Source organism: Phocoena phocoena, chromosome 13 (genome assembly GCF_963924675.1).
Source record: "Phocoena phocoena chromosome 13, mPhoPho1.1, whole genome shotgun sequence".
Lineage (NCBI taxonomy): Eukaryota > Metazoa > Chordata > Mammalia > Artiodactyla > Phocoenidae > Phocoena > Phocoena phocoena.
Window position 1 is genome coordinate 39,871,181 of NC_089231.1, and position 14,316 is coordinate 39,885,496.

At 41.3% G+C, this 14,316-nt stretch overlaps 1 protein-coding gene across 1 annotated transcript in view; it reads left to right on the forward strand.

Annotated features, from left to right (window-relative positions):
- Positions 1-10,426: 10,426 nt before the first annotated feature.
- Positions 10,427-14,316, forward strand: part of RPRD1A (regulation of nuclear pre-mRNA domain containing 1A) — a 68,722-nt gene continuing 64,832 nt past the window's right edge. Inside the window, exon 1 of the mRNA XM_065890234.1 lies at positions 10,427-10,577. Coding sequence (XP_065746306.1) covers positions 10,427-10,577 — 151 coding nt within the window. The remainder of the gene's footprint in view (positions 10,578-14,316) is intronic.

Below are 14,316 nucleotides of genomic sequence, written 5' to 3' on the forward strand. Positions count from 1 at the left end.
AGGAATCCCCTGGTTAAAAAAAAAGTGCCTAATTATTTTAGAGAAACAATCTGAAATATTTATTGATAAATGATATGACGTCTGGGAATTCCCTGGCAGTCCAGTGGTTAGGACTCCATGCTTTCACTGCTGAGGGCCTGGGTTCAATCCCTGGTTGGGGAACTAAGATCCTGCAAGCAGCTTGGCCAAAAAAAAAAAAAAAAAAGCGTAATTCACTGCAAATAATTTAGTGTGGGTGTAGGGGTGGTGTGAGAAAGAGTCGAAGTTTGGCCAGGAGTTGAAAATAGTTGAAACTGTGGATGGATACGTGGAGGTTCATAATATTCTTGATTTTTTTATGTTCTTGAAATTTTCCATAACAAAAATTCCAATCAAGTTTTTTCTTTTTATATCGTGGTAAAATATACATAGCATAAGATTTACCATTTGAACCATTTTTTTAAGTGTACAATTCAGTGGCATTAAATACATTCACAATGTTGAACAACCATCACCACTATCTATTTTAATAGATTAAACTATCTATTAAACAATAACTCCCCATTCCCTACTCCCCACAACTCCGGTAACCTCTGTTCTACTTTGTGTCTCTATGGATTTGCCTACTCTAGGTACTTCATATAGTTGAAATCATATATTTGTCCTTTCATGTCAGGCTTATTTCACTAAGCGTGTTTTCAAAGTTTACCCATGTTGTAACATGTATCAGAATTTCATTCCCTTTTATGGCTGAACAATATCACATTGTTTGCATATACTGCATTTTGTTTGTCCATTCATCTGTTGATTCAAACCAATTTTAAAAGGAAATTCTTTATTTGGGGGAGGTGGGTGCAGGTGTTTGCAGGAAGGATAGTGTTTGCATGTTTAAATGGATAGAAAGCAGGGGAGGGACTTACCTGGTGGTCCAGTAGTAAAGAATCCACCTCCAAATGCAGGGGACGCAGGTTCGATCCCTGGTCAGGGAACTACGATCCCACACGCCGCAGGGCAACTAAGCCCGCGCGCCACAACTACTGAGCTCATGTGCTGCAAACTACAGAGCCCACGTGCCCTGGAGCCCACTCACTACAACTAGAGAAAGAAAACCTACATGCCACAGCTAGAGAGAAGACTGAGTGCTGCAGTGAAAGATCCCACATGCCTCAACGACGATCCCTCATGCTGCACCTAAGACCCGACACAGCCAAAAATAAATAAATAAATATTTTTTTAAAAAGCAGTGGAAAATGGAATTGTATAGGATTGGGGAAAGAGAGAAGTTTGTCACTGCTGGGGGCTCAAGAGCACAGAGAGGGGAACTGTGGCTGATGGGGCTGCTGAGAATGCTAGAACTGAGTTAATATGAGTCTTGTATGCCACACTAAGGCTATGATATTTTTCTTATAGGCAAGGGAGAATCAATGGAGGTCCCTCCCCTGCCCCAATCAAAATATATTTATTATTTTTTCTCATTATACAACTAATACATGCTTGTAGTCAAAAACTCAAACCATACTGAAATATAAACATTGGAAAGAAGAAACCACTATTTTCTTATCCATACAGCTAACCACTATTAAAAGTTTGATGTATATTCCATATCAGAACTCACCAGCTGGGCTTCCCTGGTGGCGCAGTGGTTGAGAGTCCGCCTGCCGATGTAGGGGACACGGGTTCGTGCCCCGGTCCGGGAGGATCCCACATGCCGCGGAGCGGCTGAGCTCGTGCGCCATGGCCGCTGAGCCTGCGCGTCCGGAGCCTGTGCTCCGCAACGGGAGCGGCCACAACAGTGAGAGGCCCACGTACCGCAAAAAAAAAAAAAAACAAAACAAAAACTCACCAGCTGAAGACCACAAGAACCACCTAAAGTTAAAGTTAGATTTATTTAGCTTGCTGCAGCAAGGAAGAGCACACGCCAGAGAAACTGTGGGGATGGATCATTAAGAAGGAATTGGGGGGAATTCCCTGGCAGTTTTACTGCCATGGGGCCCGGGTTCAATCCCTGGTTTGGGAACTAAGATCCTGCAAGCCTCGTGGCACGGCCAAAAAAAAATTAAAAAAGGAATTAGGAAGGGTTTATTACAAGATTTGATCTTGTGCTGATTTTAAGGAGGTTTTAGGGAAAGCAGGATCCTGTTCTGGATTAGGCACTGCAGGAAGCAGGGGCAGTTTGGTGACTGAGTAGATATTTGGAAATTTTTAACTGAAATGCCAAAGGATTAAGATTGAGCTAGAGATACCACTGGTAAAGGAGTTGTAATTATTTATGTATTTACAATATAAGAAAAAGGTAGTAGCCATTTTCATGGTTTCAGGGTGGCCTTGACTCTGTGTTGTTCCACAACAGTCTCAGAATAGCCTTTTCTGATTATTGTTTATATCTTGTGAGGCCTAGCTGATGTTTTGTTAGGAACATTATAGCTTAGTGTGAAAATTAATAAAGGGAAAAGTCACCAAAATGGAGTCGGGAGGTCAAAAAGGGGAGCTCTCACACTCTTACCACTAGACCTCAATACAGATTCCAAAAGGAAGAGACAAACCCTATCACTCCAGCAGAAGTGACACTACTACCACCAGCAGGAGGAAAACAAATAATTTCTCCTTGCCTGGCAACAGCCCAGCCAATGAAAAATCCACTATACTTCAAACTCCCAGTTTCCTCCAATGGACTTCTTGTTTCTAACAGCCCCTCCCAACTCCTCCTCCTCTATAAAAGAGTTTTCTCTCTTGTTTTACTGGGCTTGCCTGTGGTTTGCCATAGTCGCATGTCCTGAATTGTACTTCTTTGCTGTTCCCACATAAACTCATTTTGCCACTAAAAATAGCTGGATGTTTTATAGTTTTAGGTTAACACTAGCTATCAGCTTCCAGGATTATCTTTTTACTTTCTCAGTTCCCTGTTTTAATCAAGGGTGGATGAAGTCAGCCTGCAGGATATTTTATTCTGTGAAATTCAGGTCCACTGTCAAGATTCCATTCATCAAAAGGTTGTTTAGAGGACACTATCTGTTGTTGAATTAAAGTCAGTACTTCATATTTTGTTAGAAGATGAGCTGTTGAATCATCTGAGGTGACAATGGCTGCATGGCAGTATCTACTTATAGGGGAAAATCAGCCAAAGTACCTGACCTAATTTCTTGTTTCCTGAAACATTTTGGTACTACTAAAGATTCCAGAGGGCTTCCCTGGTGGCACAGTGGTTGGAAGTCCGCCTGCCGATGCAGGGGACGCGGGTTCGTGCCCCGGTCTGGGAGGATCCCACATGCCTCGGAGCGGGTGGGCCCGTGAGCCATGGCCGCTGAGCCTGCATGTCCGGAGCCTGTGCTCCGTCCGCAGCGGGAGAGGCCACAACAGTGAGAGGCCCGCGTACCGCAAAAAAAAAAAAATTCCAGAGAAGTCTGTAGGAATCTAAGTACATTTTTCTTTTAAGATAACATATATTCCACCTTGAGGGGTCAATATTATATCTAGAGCAACTCTATTTTGATCACTGCCTCTCCAAGCTTATGAAATTTTGAAAGAGGGGTTCTATGACTGGTGGTATTCATTTACCTTTCCTGTTACTTCCCTTCCCTAACACATAGCATCCCCCCTCTTACTTTTTGGTGGAGACAGAAACATCCCTTCCTAGGTGTGAAATGATAGGGATTTTAGACTTTTGAATGTCTTGACTGTTGTGGTGTAAGCCATATAAAAAGTTGTTAATGGGGCATTCCCTGGTGGTCCAGTGGTTAGGACTCCACCCTTCCACTGCAGGGGGCATGGGTTCAGTCCCTCGTTGGGGAATTTACATCCTGCAAGCCACAAGGCGCAGCCAAAAAAAGTTGTTAGTAATTGAATCTAATTAACCAGGGAATCAACTGATGTTTTACAAGGGAAAGATACTAGAGGGAACTGGGTAGCACTCAAAGGAAAGTGGATACAAACCCAACAGTTAGTTTTATTATATGTTTTAGCTAAATCACAAGAAAATCACATTAGGTATTAGACTCATACCAAGGACTAACTGAAGATAAAAAGAGCAATATTAAGAATGGGGCCTTACAAGTATTGTGGTCAAGAGGTACCCAGAGTCTTAAACCAAAAGAGAAGAAGAAAAATAACTAGAAAAATAAAGAACAAGAGCATACGTATTAAAGCATGATAATCTGTGATTCTTGGTATTTGGGTCTAGTTCTGTGGGTCTTGAGTAGGAATTGTTTACTTTATGCAGTTTTTAACTTGATCTGAAGGGCTTGGGTGCATGTTTCTCCTATCTGGAGTTTTCTACTTCTGCGGATTCCTAAGACTCCTCAGATGAAGGTCTTTGCCTGTAACAGTCTTCCAGTGTGGTGGTTCCAAAACATGTCTGTGAGTTGTTGACGCTCCTTCCATAGGTGGAGTCTATGTCCCTACACCCATGAACTGGGGTGGGCTTTGACTACCTTGTCTAATAGAATAAGATAGAAGCAACGTTGTATGACTTCCAGTTGCCCCTGGGGCACTCACTCTAGGAGGCTTCTGCAGTTCTCTAAGGGATCTGCTTATCCTGGGGCTGCCATGCAAAGAGATCATGTGAAGATGAGAGGGAGGAAGGAGGGGAGGAGAGAGAGATGAGGAAAAGAAGAAGAAGGAGGAGGAGGAGGAGGAGGAGAAAAAGAAGAAGAAGAAGAAAAAGAAGAAGGAGAAGAAGAATGGGAGGGGGAGGAGGGGGAGAGATGAGAGGGGAAGGAAAGAAAGGGGAAGGGAGGGGAGGACAGGGAAGGGAAGGGGAGAAGAGATGGGTCTGAAGGCCCTAGGTCTTTCAACTCCCAGTTGTTTGAGTCTTCCCGGCCCAGGGACCAAACATGAGTGAAGAAGCCTTTGAGATGACACTAGCCACAATCTGGCTGTAACCTCATATGAGACTCTAAATGCTAACTGCCTAGCTGAGCTCAGTTAATTCCCCAGATTTAAAAAAATTTTTATTTATTTAATTTATTTATTTTTGGCTGCATTGGGTCTTCACTGTTGTGCGCGGGCTTCCTCTAGTTGCAGCGAACAGTGACTACTCTTCATTGTGGTGCGCGGGCTTCTCATTGCAGTGGCTTCTCTTGTTGCAGAGTGCAGGCTTTAGGTGTGCGGGCTTCAGTAGTTGTGGTGTGCAGGCTCAGTAGTTATGGCACACGGGCTTCATTACTCCGCGGCATGTGGGATCTTCCCGGACCAGGGCTCGAACCCATGTCCCATGCACTGGCAGGCGGATTCTTAACCACTGTTTCGCCAGGGAAGCCCAATTCCCCAGAGTTTTGAGCAAAATAAAATGGTTGTTTTTGTTTGAAGTCGCTCTTTTAGGGTGGTTTGTTATGCTCCAAGAGACAACCAGAACACAATGAATTGATGATGGCTTGTGTCCATCTAATTGAGAGACTTGAATCCAGGGATCAGTACCTTGGAATTTTACTGTCATGTAACTTGATAACAGCACTTGCTAAGGTCCTTTCTATTGAAATTGTTCTCTGATCTTCTTCATAATCTAAAAGCTCCTGGTCTAAGATTATGTAGAAGCTGATTAAGTGACTGGTGAGGACAATGGCCATGCATACCTTTTGGTAGCAAGACTAAACAGCTTTCCCTAATTTATTATATTTAGTACCATTATCAGAGTAGAGGAGAGTAGTATACTCTATTGAGGATTAATTCATAATTATCCTGAGAGCATCGAAAAAACTCCATAGTCTTCAATTTAGTTCATAAAATGTATTACACACACTATCAGTGGACAAGAACATTTAAACCTGAAATCTGTAAGTAAAATCTTTTGTAGACTGTTATAGTACAGTCTTTGTATATGAACATTAGTATGCTTTTTTTAAACCTAAGAAATACATTATTGAAACATATGTAGGGACTTCCCTGGTGGCCCAGTAGGTAAGGCTCCATTCTCCCAATGCAGGGGGCCCAGGTTCAATCCCTGGTCAGGGAACTAGATCCTGTATGCATGCCGTAACCAAGCGTTCTCATGCCACAACTAAGAAGCCCGCATGTCGCAACAAAGATCCTGTGAGCAGCAACAAAGACCCAGTGCAGCCAAAATAAATAAATATTTTAAAAAAGAAACATATGTATATTAATAACTTAGTTATACATAGCAGAGGGAATTATAGTTATCATCTTCTAATAACTTATAAAGGAGTATAATCTGCAAAAATGCTGAGTCACTCTGCTATACATCTGAAACTAATATAATACTGTAAATCACTTATACTTAAAAATTAAAAATTTTTTAAAGTAAGAAAAATAACTTACATAAAGTTTAACTTAGAAAGACTGAAATTTTTTAGCTTGTAAATTTTCTTTTATCCTAAGTTTGGTAAACATAAGAGCTCTCATAGCAGTTTTGGGTCCATTACAAAGTGGAGAATGTGAAATAAACTTAATTATTTCTATTAGGTTTCCTTTTTTTTTTTGTACTGAAATAAGATGCATAGAATTAACATCTTAATTACATAGAATTAACCATTTGAAAACGTACAATTTAATGGTATTTAGTACATCTGCAATGTGTTGCAGCCACCACTTCTGTCTTGTTCCAAAACATTTTTATCACCCCAAAAGAAAATCCACATTAAACACTCACTCCCATCCCCCACCTCCCATGCACCCTAGCAACCACTTTCTGTCTCTGGATTTACCTATTCCGGATATTTACATATAAATGGAATCATAAATATGTGATCTTTTGTGTCTGGCTTCTTTCACTTAGCATAATGTTTTTGAGGTTCATCTATCTTCTAGCATGCATTACTATTTCATTCATTTTTATGGCTGAATAACATGCTACACTGTTTTTATTATTGTAGCTTTGTAGGAAGTTTTGAAATCAGAAACTGTGAGCTCTCCAACTTTGCTTTCCTTTTTCAAGATTGTTTTGGTCATTCAGTGTCCCTTGCAATTCCATATGAATTTTAGGATCAGCTTTTCTATTTCTGCACAAAAGACCATTGGGATTTTAATGAATTGCACTGAACCTGAAAATTGCTTTGGGTAGTATTTCCATATTAACAATATGTCTTCCTATGCATAAATAAGATTTGTCTTTCTACTTATTTAGGTCTTTAATTTCTTTCAATAGCATTTTATAGTTTTCAGTGTATACCTGAAAATCCTCTTGGTTAAATGCATTCCTAGGTATTTTATTATTTTTGATGTTACTATAAACGGGACTGTTTTCCTAAATTAATTGTCAAATTGTTCATTGCTGGTGTATAGAAATACAACTGATTTTTGTGTGTTCATCTGGTATCCTGTAATTTTGCTGAATTAATTTATTAGTTCTAATTATTTTTATGGATTCCTTATATATACAATTTTCTATAAATAAGATCATATCTTCTGCAATAAGATATACATTTACCTCCTCCTTTCCAATTCCGATACCTTGTATTTCTTTTTCCTTGTCTAATTTCTATGGCTAGAACTTCCAGTATAATGTTGAAAAGAAGGGGCAAAAATAGGTATCCTTGTCTTTCCTGATCTTAGGGGGAAAGCTTTCAGTCTTTCACCATTAAATATAGTGTTAGCTGTGGGTTTTTCCATACATGTTCTTTATTATGTTGAGAATAAAAATATTCCTACTTTGATGAGCGTTTTTTTTTTCTTATCATATAAGGATGCTGGATTTTGTCATATGCGTTTTTTCCCCCACTAATTGAAATGATCATGTGTTTCTTCTTCATTCTATTTATATGGTGTATCATATTGATTGATTTTTGTATTTGAACCACCCTTGCATTCTTGGGATAAATCCCACTTGGACTTCATGTATAATCTTTCAATATGATGCTGGTTTCGGTTTGCTAGTATTTTGTTAAGGATTTTGTATTCCTTGTATACCACATATTCATTAGTGATATTGGTCTACAGTGTCTTCTTGTGATAGTCTTCCTTTTTTAAGTTGAAGGGGCATATCTTCTTGTTACTTGGTGGCCATTCCAAGAAAGCCAAAGATAGTTTATGGAAAAAAATGCATTGTTCTAAATTTGAGGCCTGTATTTGGGAAGACAAATTGAGAAATATGGTCAGAGGACCCAAGATATGAAAATAAGTCATAATTATCTAAGGGCATAAACAGTTACAATCACTATTTTGAAAACACAGCAATAATTAACAATGTCAATAAATACAGATCTAACTGCATGGTGTGGAAAGCCATGGTACACTTGTTAGGGGAACCAGTGACTAAAACCGCCCACCTTAGCCAGGCCCGATAGTAATCACTTGCATGAGTTATCTTACAGCAGGAGGTCCTACTAAGGAACACAGAACTAACAAGCTACCACCAGCTGGAAGAATTTGGGAAAGGTCAAAAGGAGAGAGGAGACGTCAGTCCATATGTCCTAACAGCCTCCCAGAATCCTTCTTGCTGGAATCCATCTTGGCAGAGTGATGCACAAACCTTTAGGAAGGTCCCTGAGTCAGAATGATTGGCCAGAGACAACCCGGAAACGAACTCCATTACCATAAAGCCTGAGACTGTGAGCCACGTGGCACAGCAGTTCTCCTGGGTTCCTTTACCCTGCTGCTCTCCACCCGGGCACCCGTTCCCAATAAAGTGGACATATGAATTATATATATTCTCTCTGCAGCTAGATTTTGCTCTCAGTGACATATATGTAGATATGTATAATTATAAATAAAATAGACTAGTGGTGTAAGTACTAAATAAGTCATTCAAGTCAGTTAATGACATAGAAAGGAAATTCTCACATGTATTGGACTGGTTGGGAAAGAAAAGAAGGTAGAATTTAAGGTGGTCTTTAAAGTTAAGGTAGACTTGGGGCTTCCCTGGTGGCGCAGTGGTTAAGAATGTGCTTGCCAATGCAGGGGACACAGGTTCGAGCCCTGGTCCAGGAGGATTCCACATGCCACAGAGTGGCTGGGCCCGTGTGCCACAACTACGGAGCCTGCACACCACAACTGCTGAAACCTGTGTGCCACAACTACTGAAACCCGTGTGCCACAGCCGCTGGGGCCCACGCACTTGGAGCCCATGCTCCGAAACAGAGAGAGGCCACCACAGTGAGAAGCCCATGCACCACAACGGAGAGTAGCCCCCACTTTCTGCAACTAGAGAAAGCCCACACACAGCAACAGAGACCCAATGCAGCCAAAAATAAAATTAATTAATTTAAAAAATAAAGTTAAGGTAGATGAGATAGAGAAGAAGGGAGTGGGAAGAGTTGGAATCTCAGGTGAAGACAATTTGGGAGAAGATATGAAGCAATTTTGGTGGCTTCAGGGCTCAGGGAATAGTGTTGAAGATACTGTTAGGTCTTGGGAGACAGGTTAAAGTTGGACTAAGTTAAGGCTTAGAACTAGACTAAGCAGATTGGGTAAAGAAAAGGATGTAAAATGAGGGAAAGAGAAGAACGTAGAGATAGGAATTGATATTGGAGTGAGAGGAAGAGAAAGGAGAGTTACCTCACTTCTTGAGGTATCTCTGAACCTCAAGCTGTAGTGACATTAAAAATGGGAAAGAGAAGCTATACTTATAATCAAACAAACAAATAAATAGGCAAAGTTCTTGAACAGTGTTTCCCAAAAGATGGCTTAGGAATTCCTGTGGTTTCTTATATACCTTCCTTGAAATTTCTTGTATTAATATTTAGAATATGACAGCATCTGTCTTCTGTTTCTTTTGTGAATTATCATAGTTAAGACAAGTGCTATGTCCAAATGTGCTGAATTAATTATGAGATTTCCGAAATTAATTTTTAACTATGTAATATGTTCTTGTAAAAAATGAAAACAATTCAGACACAGCTTAAGGGCACCAATTCTTATCCTCTCTTATTTGCATACTTATGAATTCTTATAAAATATATACTTTTATAAAACAAACGTTAAACTGTACTTATTTTTTGCAACTTAAAATAAAAACAATCCACCATTGGATTTATGAATCTTTTAAACTGCTGCATGTATTCTGTAAGATGAAGTATCACAATTGATTTAGCCATTTACATGAAGAAAGTCCCAACTCTTCACTGTTACTGAGCTGGACCACACAACTAGCATTTGGCGCCTTGTGCAAACACGCTGGTGTTTAAGGGATTTTTAATTACCCCTTGGTAAATACATTTTCTCCCAGGAGGAGGGTTCTAAGCCTGGCAAACCCCGCCCCGCCTCCGGCCCAGACCCAGGGGGCACGCCCCCCGACCGCCTCTCCAGGGCGCGTCTCTTCCCCGCCCCTTCCGCTCGGCCTCGGCAGAGCCTGTTCGGTGGGCGGGGCGTGGGTAGGCCGTGACGTCACTGCCGGCTGGTCGCCATCTTGCTGGTTTGCGGCTGATCTTGGAAGTGGCGGCAGCGGTGGTGAGGGCGTGGGGAAGGGTGGGGTGAGGGGGCGAGGCCGTGGCGGGGGCGGCGAAACTCTCCTCCTCCTCAGCCTCACCGCGTGGGACGGCGTGAGCACGGTATCGGAGGGATGTCCGCCTTCTCTGAGGCGGCGCTGGAGAAGAAGCTGTCGGAGTTGAGCAACTCGCAGCAGAGCGTGCAGACCCTGTCCCTGTGGCTAATCCACCACCGCAAGCACTCGCGGCCCATCGTCACAGTGTGGGAGCGGGAGCTGCGGAAAGGTGAGTCGGCCGCGCCTCTCGGCCTCTCCCCGCCGCTCCCTGCCGCTTCCCGCCACCCGGCCAGTTCCCTGGCATCCCCGGGACTACCCCCCTCCTTAGGAGCCCCACTCCCCTAGCGACCCCAACTCCCGGCTGCCCCGCACGCCGCCTCCCCAGGGCCCCGGGCTTCCTGGCGTCGGTGGTCTGCGGGCCAGGAGGAGCGGCGTGTACTGCGCTTCCTGCAAAGTCTACGTTTAGTAGGTGTTGTTGAAGAAGGTATTGTATAAAGGATTAACATTTCTATTGGTTTAACGCGGAAACAGTAGCCAGGGGCTCAGCACTCCGCACCTAATTACAGTCAGAAATTTAGGCAGTCAGGTTTTTTCGTTGGGTACATTGTAATGGAGGCTAGAGGAGGGGAAAGATTGGTATGGGGAGATACTTCCATTATTTCTATAACACATCAACTCAAACTTGTAAAATTAAGGAGAATCATAGTTTTAGAGCTGGGGAGTGTAAAATAAGATGCGTGATGCAATGGAAAGAACTCTTGAGTTTGTAGATTTTAGAGGAGATGGATTAGGGAGATTTCTTAATTTCTGGATTGCAAGTGCCTCACCTGAAAATGAGGGAATTAGATTAAGTTGATCTAAGGTCCTTTCTTGCTCTATGATTACATGCCTCTGGGGCAGCGTCTTTATTTTACAAAGCATTCTACAGTGCTCCTGTAAATGAAGTTAACTTTTTTTCAGCTGTAGTCTGCTGTCACTAAAATATCTAGAAGAATCATTTCACTACTGCAGAGCAGATTTATCTGTAAGAACTGATTGTATGATGGTACGACTGAAAATTAAAATATTTCATTTGCTTAGTCTGAATTTGTACCTTAATTCTTATTTCATTCGATAAAGAGAATGGGCACTCTTAATTGTTGTTTCAGACATCCTGATGTACCTGATATGATGGTTATTATTAATTGTTTTAACAAGCCATTATTAATCAAGTAGATGCTTGTGTACTGATCCATATGAAAGCCACATGATGATTAACATCAGAGCCAAAATGTGGCATTGGCTATATAGAGTGGAGACATTCTGTATGTTTTCTTGTGTATTTGCTTGTGGTTAATCCCTTAGAACAGTGGTCTCCAACCTTTTTGACACCAGAGACTGGTTTCATGGAAGACAGTTTTTCCACAGACCCGGGGGGGAGCAGGATGGTTTGGGGATGATTCAAGAGCATTACATTTATTGTGCACTTTATTTCTATTATTATTACGTTGTAATACATAATGAAATAATTGTACAACTCACCATAATGCAGAATCAGTGGGAGCCCTGAGCTTGTTTTCCTGCAACTAGATGGTCCCATGTGGGGGTGATGGGAGACAGTGATACCCTAAGTGTGTTGCTTATGTCCAGTCTACTCCGTAAGATGCAGCTTAATTGTCACTTGCCACTCACTGGTAGGGTTTTGATACGTCTGCAAGCAGTTGATTTATTATGGTCTCTGTGCAGTCAAAGCTCTCTGCTAATGATAATCTGTATTTGCAGCCGCTCCCCAACGCTAGCATCACCGCCTCAGCTCCACCTCAGATCACCAGGCATTAGATTCTCATAAGGAGCATGCAACCTAGATCCCTGGCATGCGCAGTTCACAGTAGGGTTTGCCCTCGTGAGAATCTAATGCTGCCACTGATCTGACAGGAGGTGGAGCTCAGGTGGTAATGCGAGTGATGGGGGGCGGCTTTAAATACAGATGAAGCTTCGCTCACTTGCCCACTGCTCACCTTCTGCTGTGTAGCCCAGTTCCTAACATGCCATGGACCAGTACTGGTCTGTGGCCCAGCAGTTGGGGACCCCTGCCTTAGAATAAGTTGATGTAGAGCCCTGTTTTTCACTTCATATGTAAGTGTATGTGTATTGGCTCTCATGGAGGAATTCACCTGTGAGTGGCCGAAAAGGTTTGAGAAACACAGATATAAATGTCTGGCGAATAGCTGTGAACTTTGAGAAGGCAGGAATTGTCTTTGCTTTTCTACCTTACTAGATATGAAAATCAACAACAGGTTTATATTTGGGGGTGGGGTGGAGAGGGAAGAAAGAGCATAAGGATTGGTACCCAAATTGTTCTTAAGAACTACCACAAATCAGTAGAAAAATGGCCATACTGTTAAAGGCATTTTACGTAAGCGGAAACCTGAAAGGCCAATAAATGATACTCAATCTTACTAATCAAGAAAAAATAAATCAATGAAGTACCACTTTAGACCCTTTGGTTTGCAAAATTAAAATTATGATAGGAAATGCCCTGCCATTCCAGTGGTTAGGACCCGGTGTTTTCACTGCCTGGGGCCCCAGTTCGATTTCTGGTTGGAGAAGTAAGCTCCCGTGGGGTACAGCCAAAAAAAAAAAAAGAAAAACAGGTGTGACAGTACCTAGGATTGGTGAGGATGACAGGAAACAAGGACTCTCTTACACTGCTGATTGTAGTGTAAAAAAGGAGATGAACTTAGCAACCTCTAAAGAAGTTGAAGGTATATGTCCTTTGGCCTACCAGTTCCATGGATATATCCTAGAAACTCAAGAAATTATGTTTATTGTAGCCTCTTAATAACAAAATTAGATAAACACTTTAAACATCTCATTAGTTAGAGTATGGACAAATATATTTTGTCTTTCATACAGTATAATATAATACTGTCCAGCAGTTTTTGTGAATGAACTAGAGCTGCATGAAACAACATGACATGAATGTTCGGCTAAGAAAGCAAGGTGCAGACCAATATGCTATATAGTGAAAGTTTGAAAACATGCAGAACAATACTCCATATTGTTTACAGGTATCTGTAGCTAGAACATGCATAGAAATGATTAACACCATAGTCCAAGATAGTGGCTACCATAAGGAAGAGAGGGAATGAAAATGGATCTGTGTTAGCTTATAGTACATATATATGAAACATTTTTTGAAACAAATGGAAAATGGTAAGATGTTCTGTTAGCTGAGTTTGGGGATGTTTTCATATGTTAAAATGTTTCATAAATAGAAAGAGTTAAAGGCATATAAATAGATGCTTTAGGAGGAGAGTAGTGTTGGGTGATGATGGTGATGATAGAAATGATAGTAATAGTGGAGGTGATCATGCTGCTGCTGCTGCTGCAGTTCTCAGTGTGCTCTGGGCTTTTCTGCCAAGGGTTTCCTTTCCTTGACACACGATTGTGCCTTTGTAGGGTGTAGCCATTATGTCCTCCCCATTCTCTGCAGTTTTGCTCATCAACTTTAGGATCCTCTCTTTCCTTTAGCATAATGATAGTGACAGTAATTTACTGAGTACAAGGCATTGTTTTAGACATCTTACTGTGATATCTTGACTCCTCACATTATCTCTGCAAAGTAAGTATTTTTGAAAGGAATTGATCAAATTTGAAATGTCAAGAAATTAAGGAAAATTAGTTGAACATTTTGTATTAAGCTTGGCATTCTTTAGTTTCTTGAAGTGTTTAAAGAAGACAAAAATGTGACATTGGTAGGAAAAATTACTGCTCAAAATATGAGAATGAGTAGGTAAAATGATACGTCAGATATGGTAGTCATGCAGTTGTGAAGATTTCCCCTTTGTCTACTTTTCTTATTTTTGTCTCCTTTAAAGAAAGATAATTTCTTTTTGGAGGAATATACCCCGTGGCCCTTATGAAGACCAAAGTAGCTATAATTTCCCTGATAAATGCAATAGAGTGTAACCAAAAACATAAGTGAC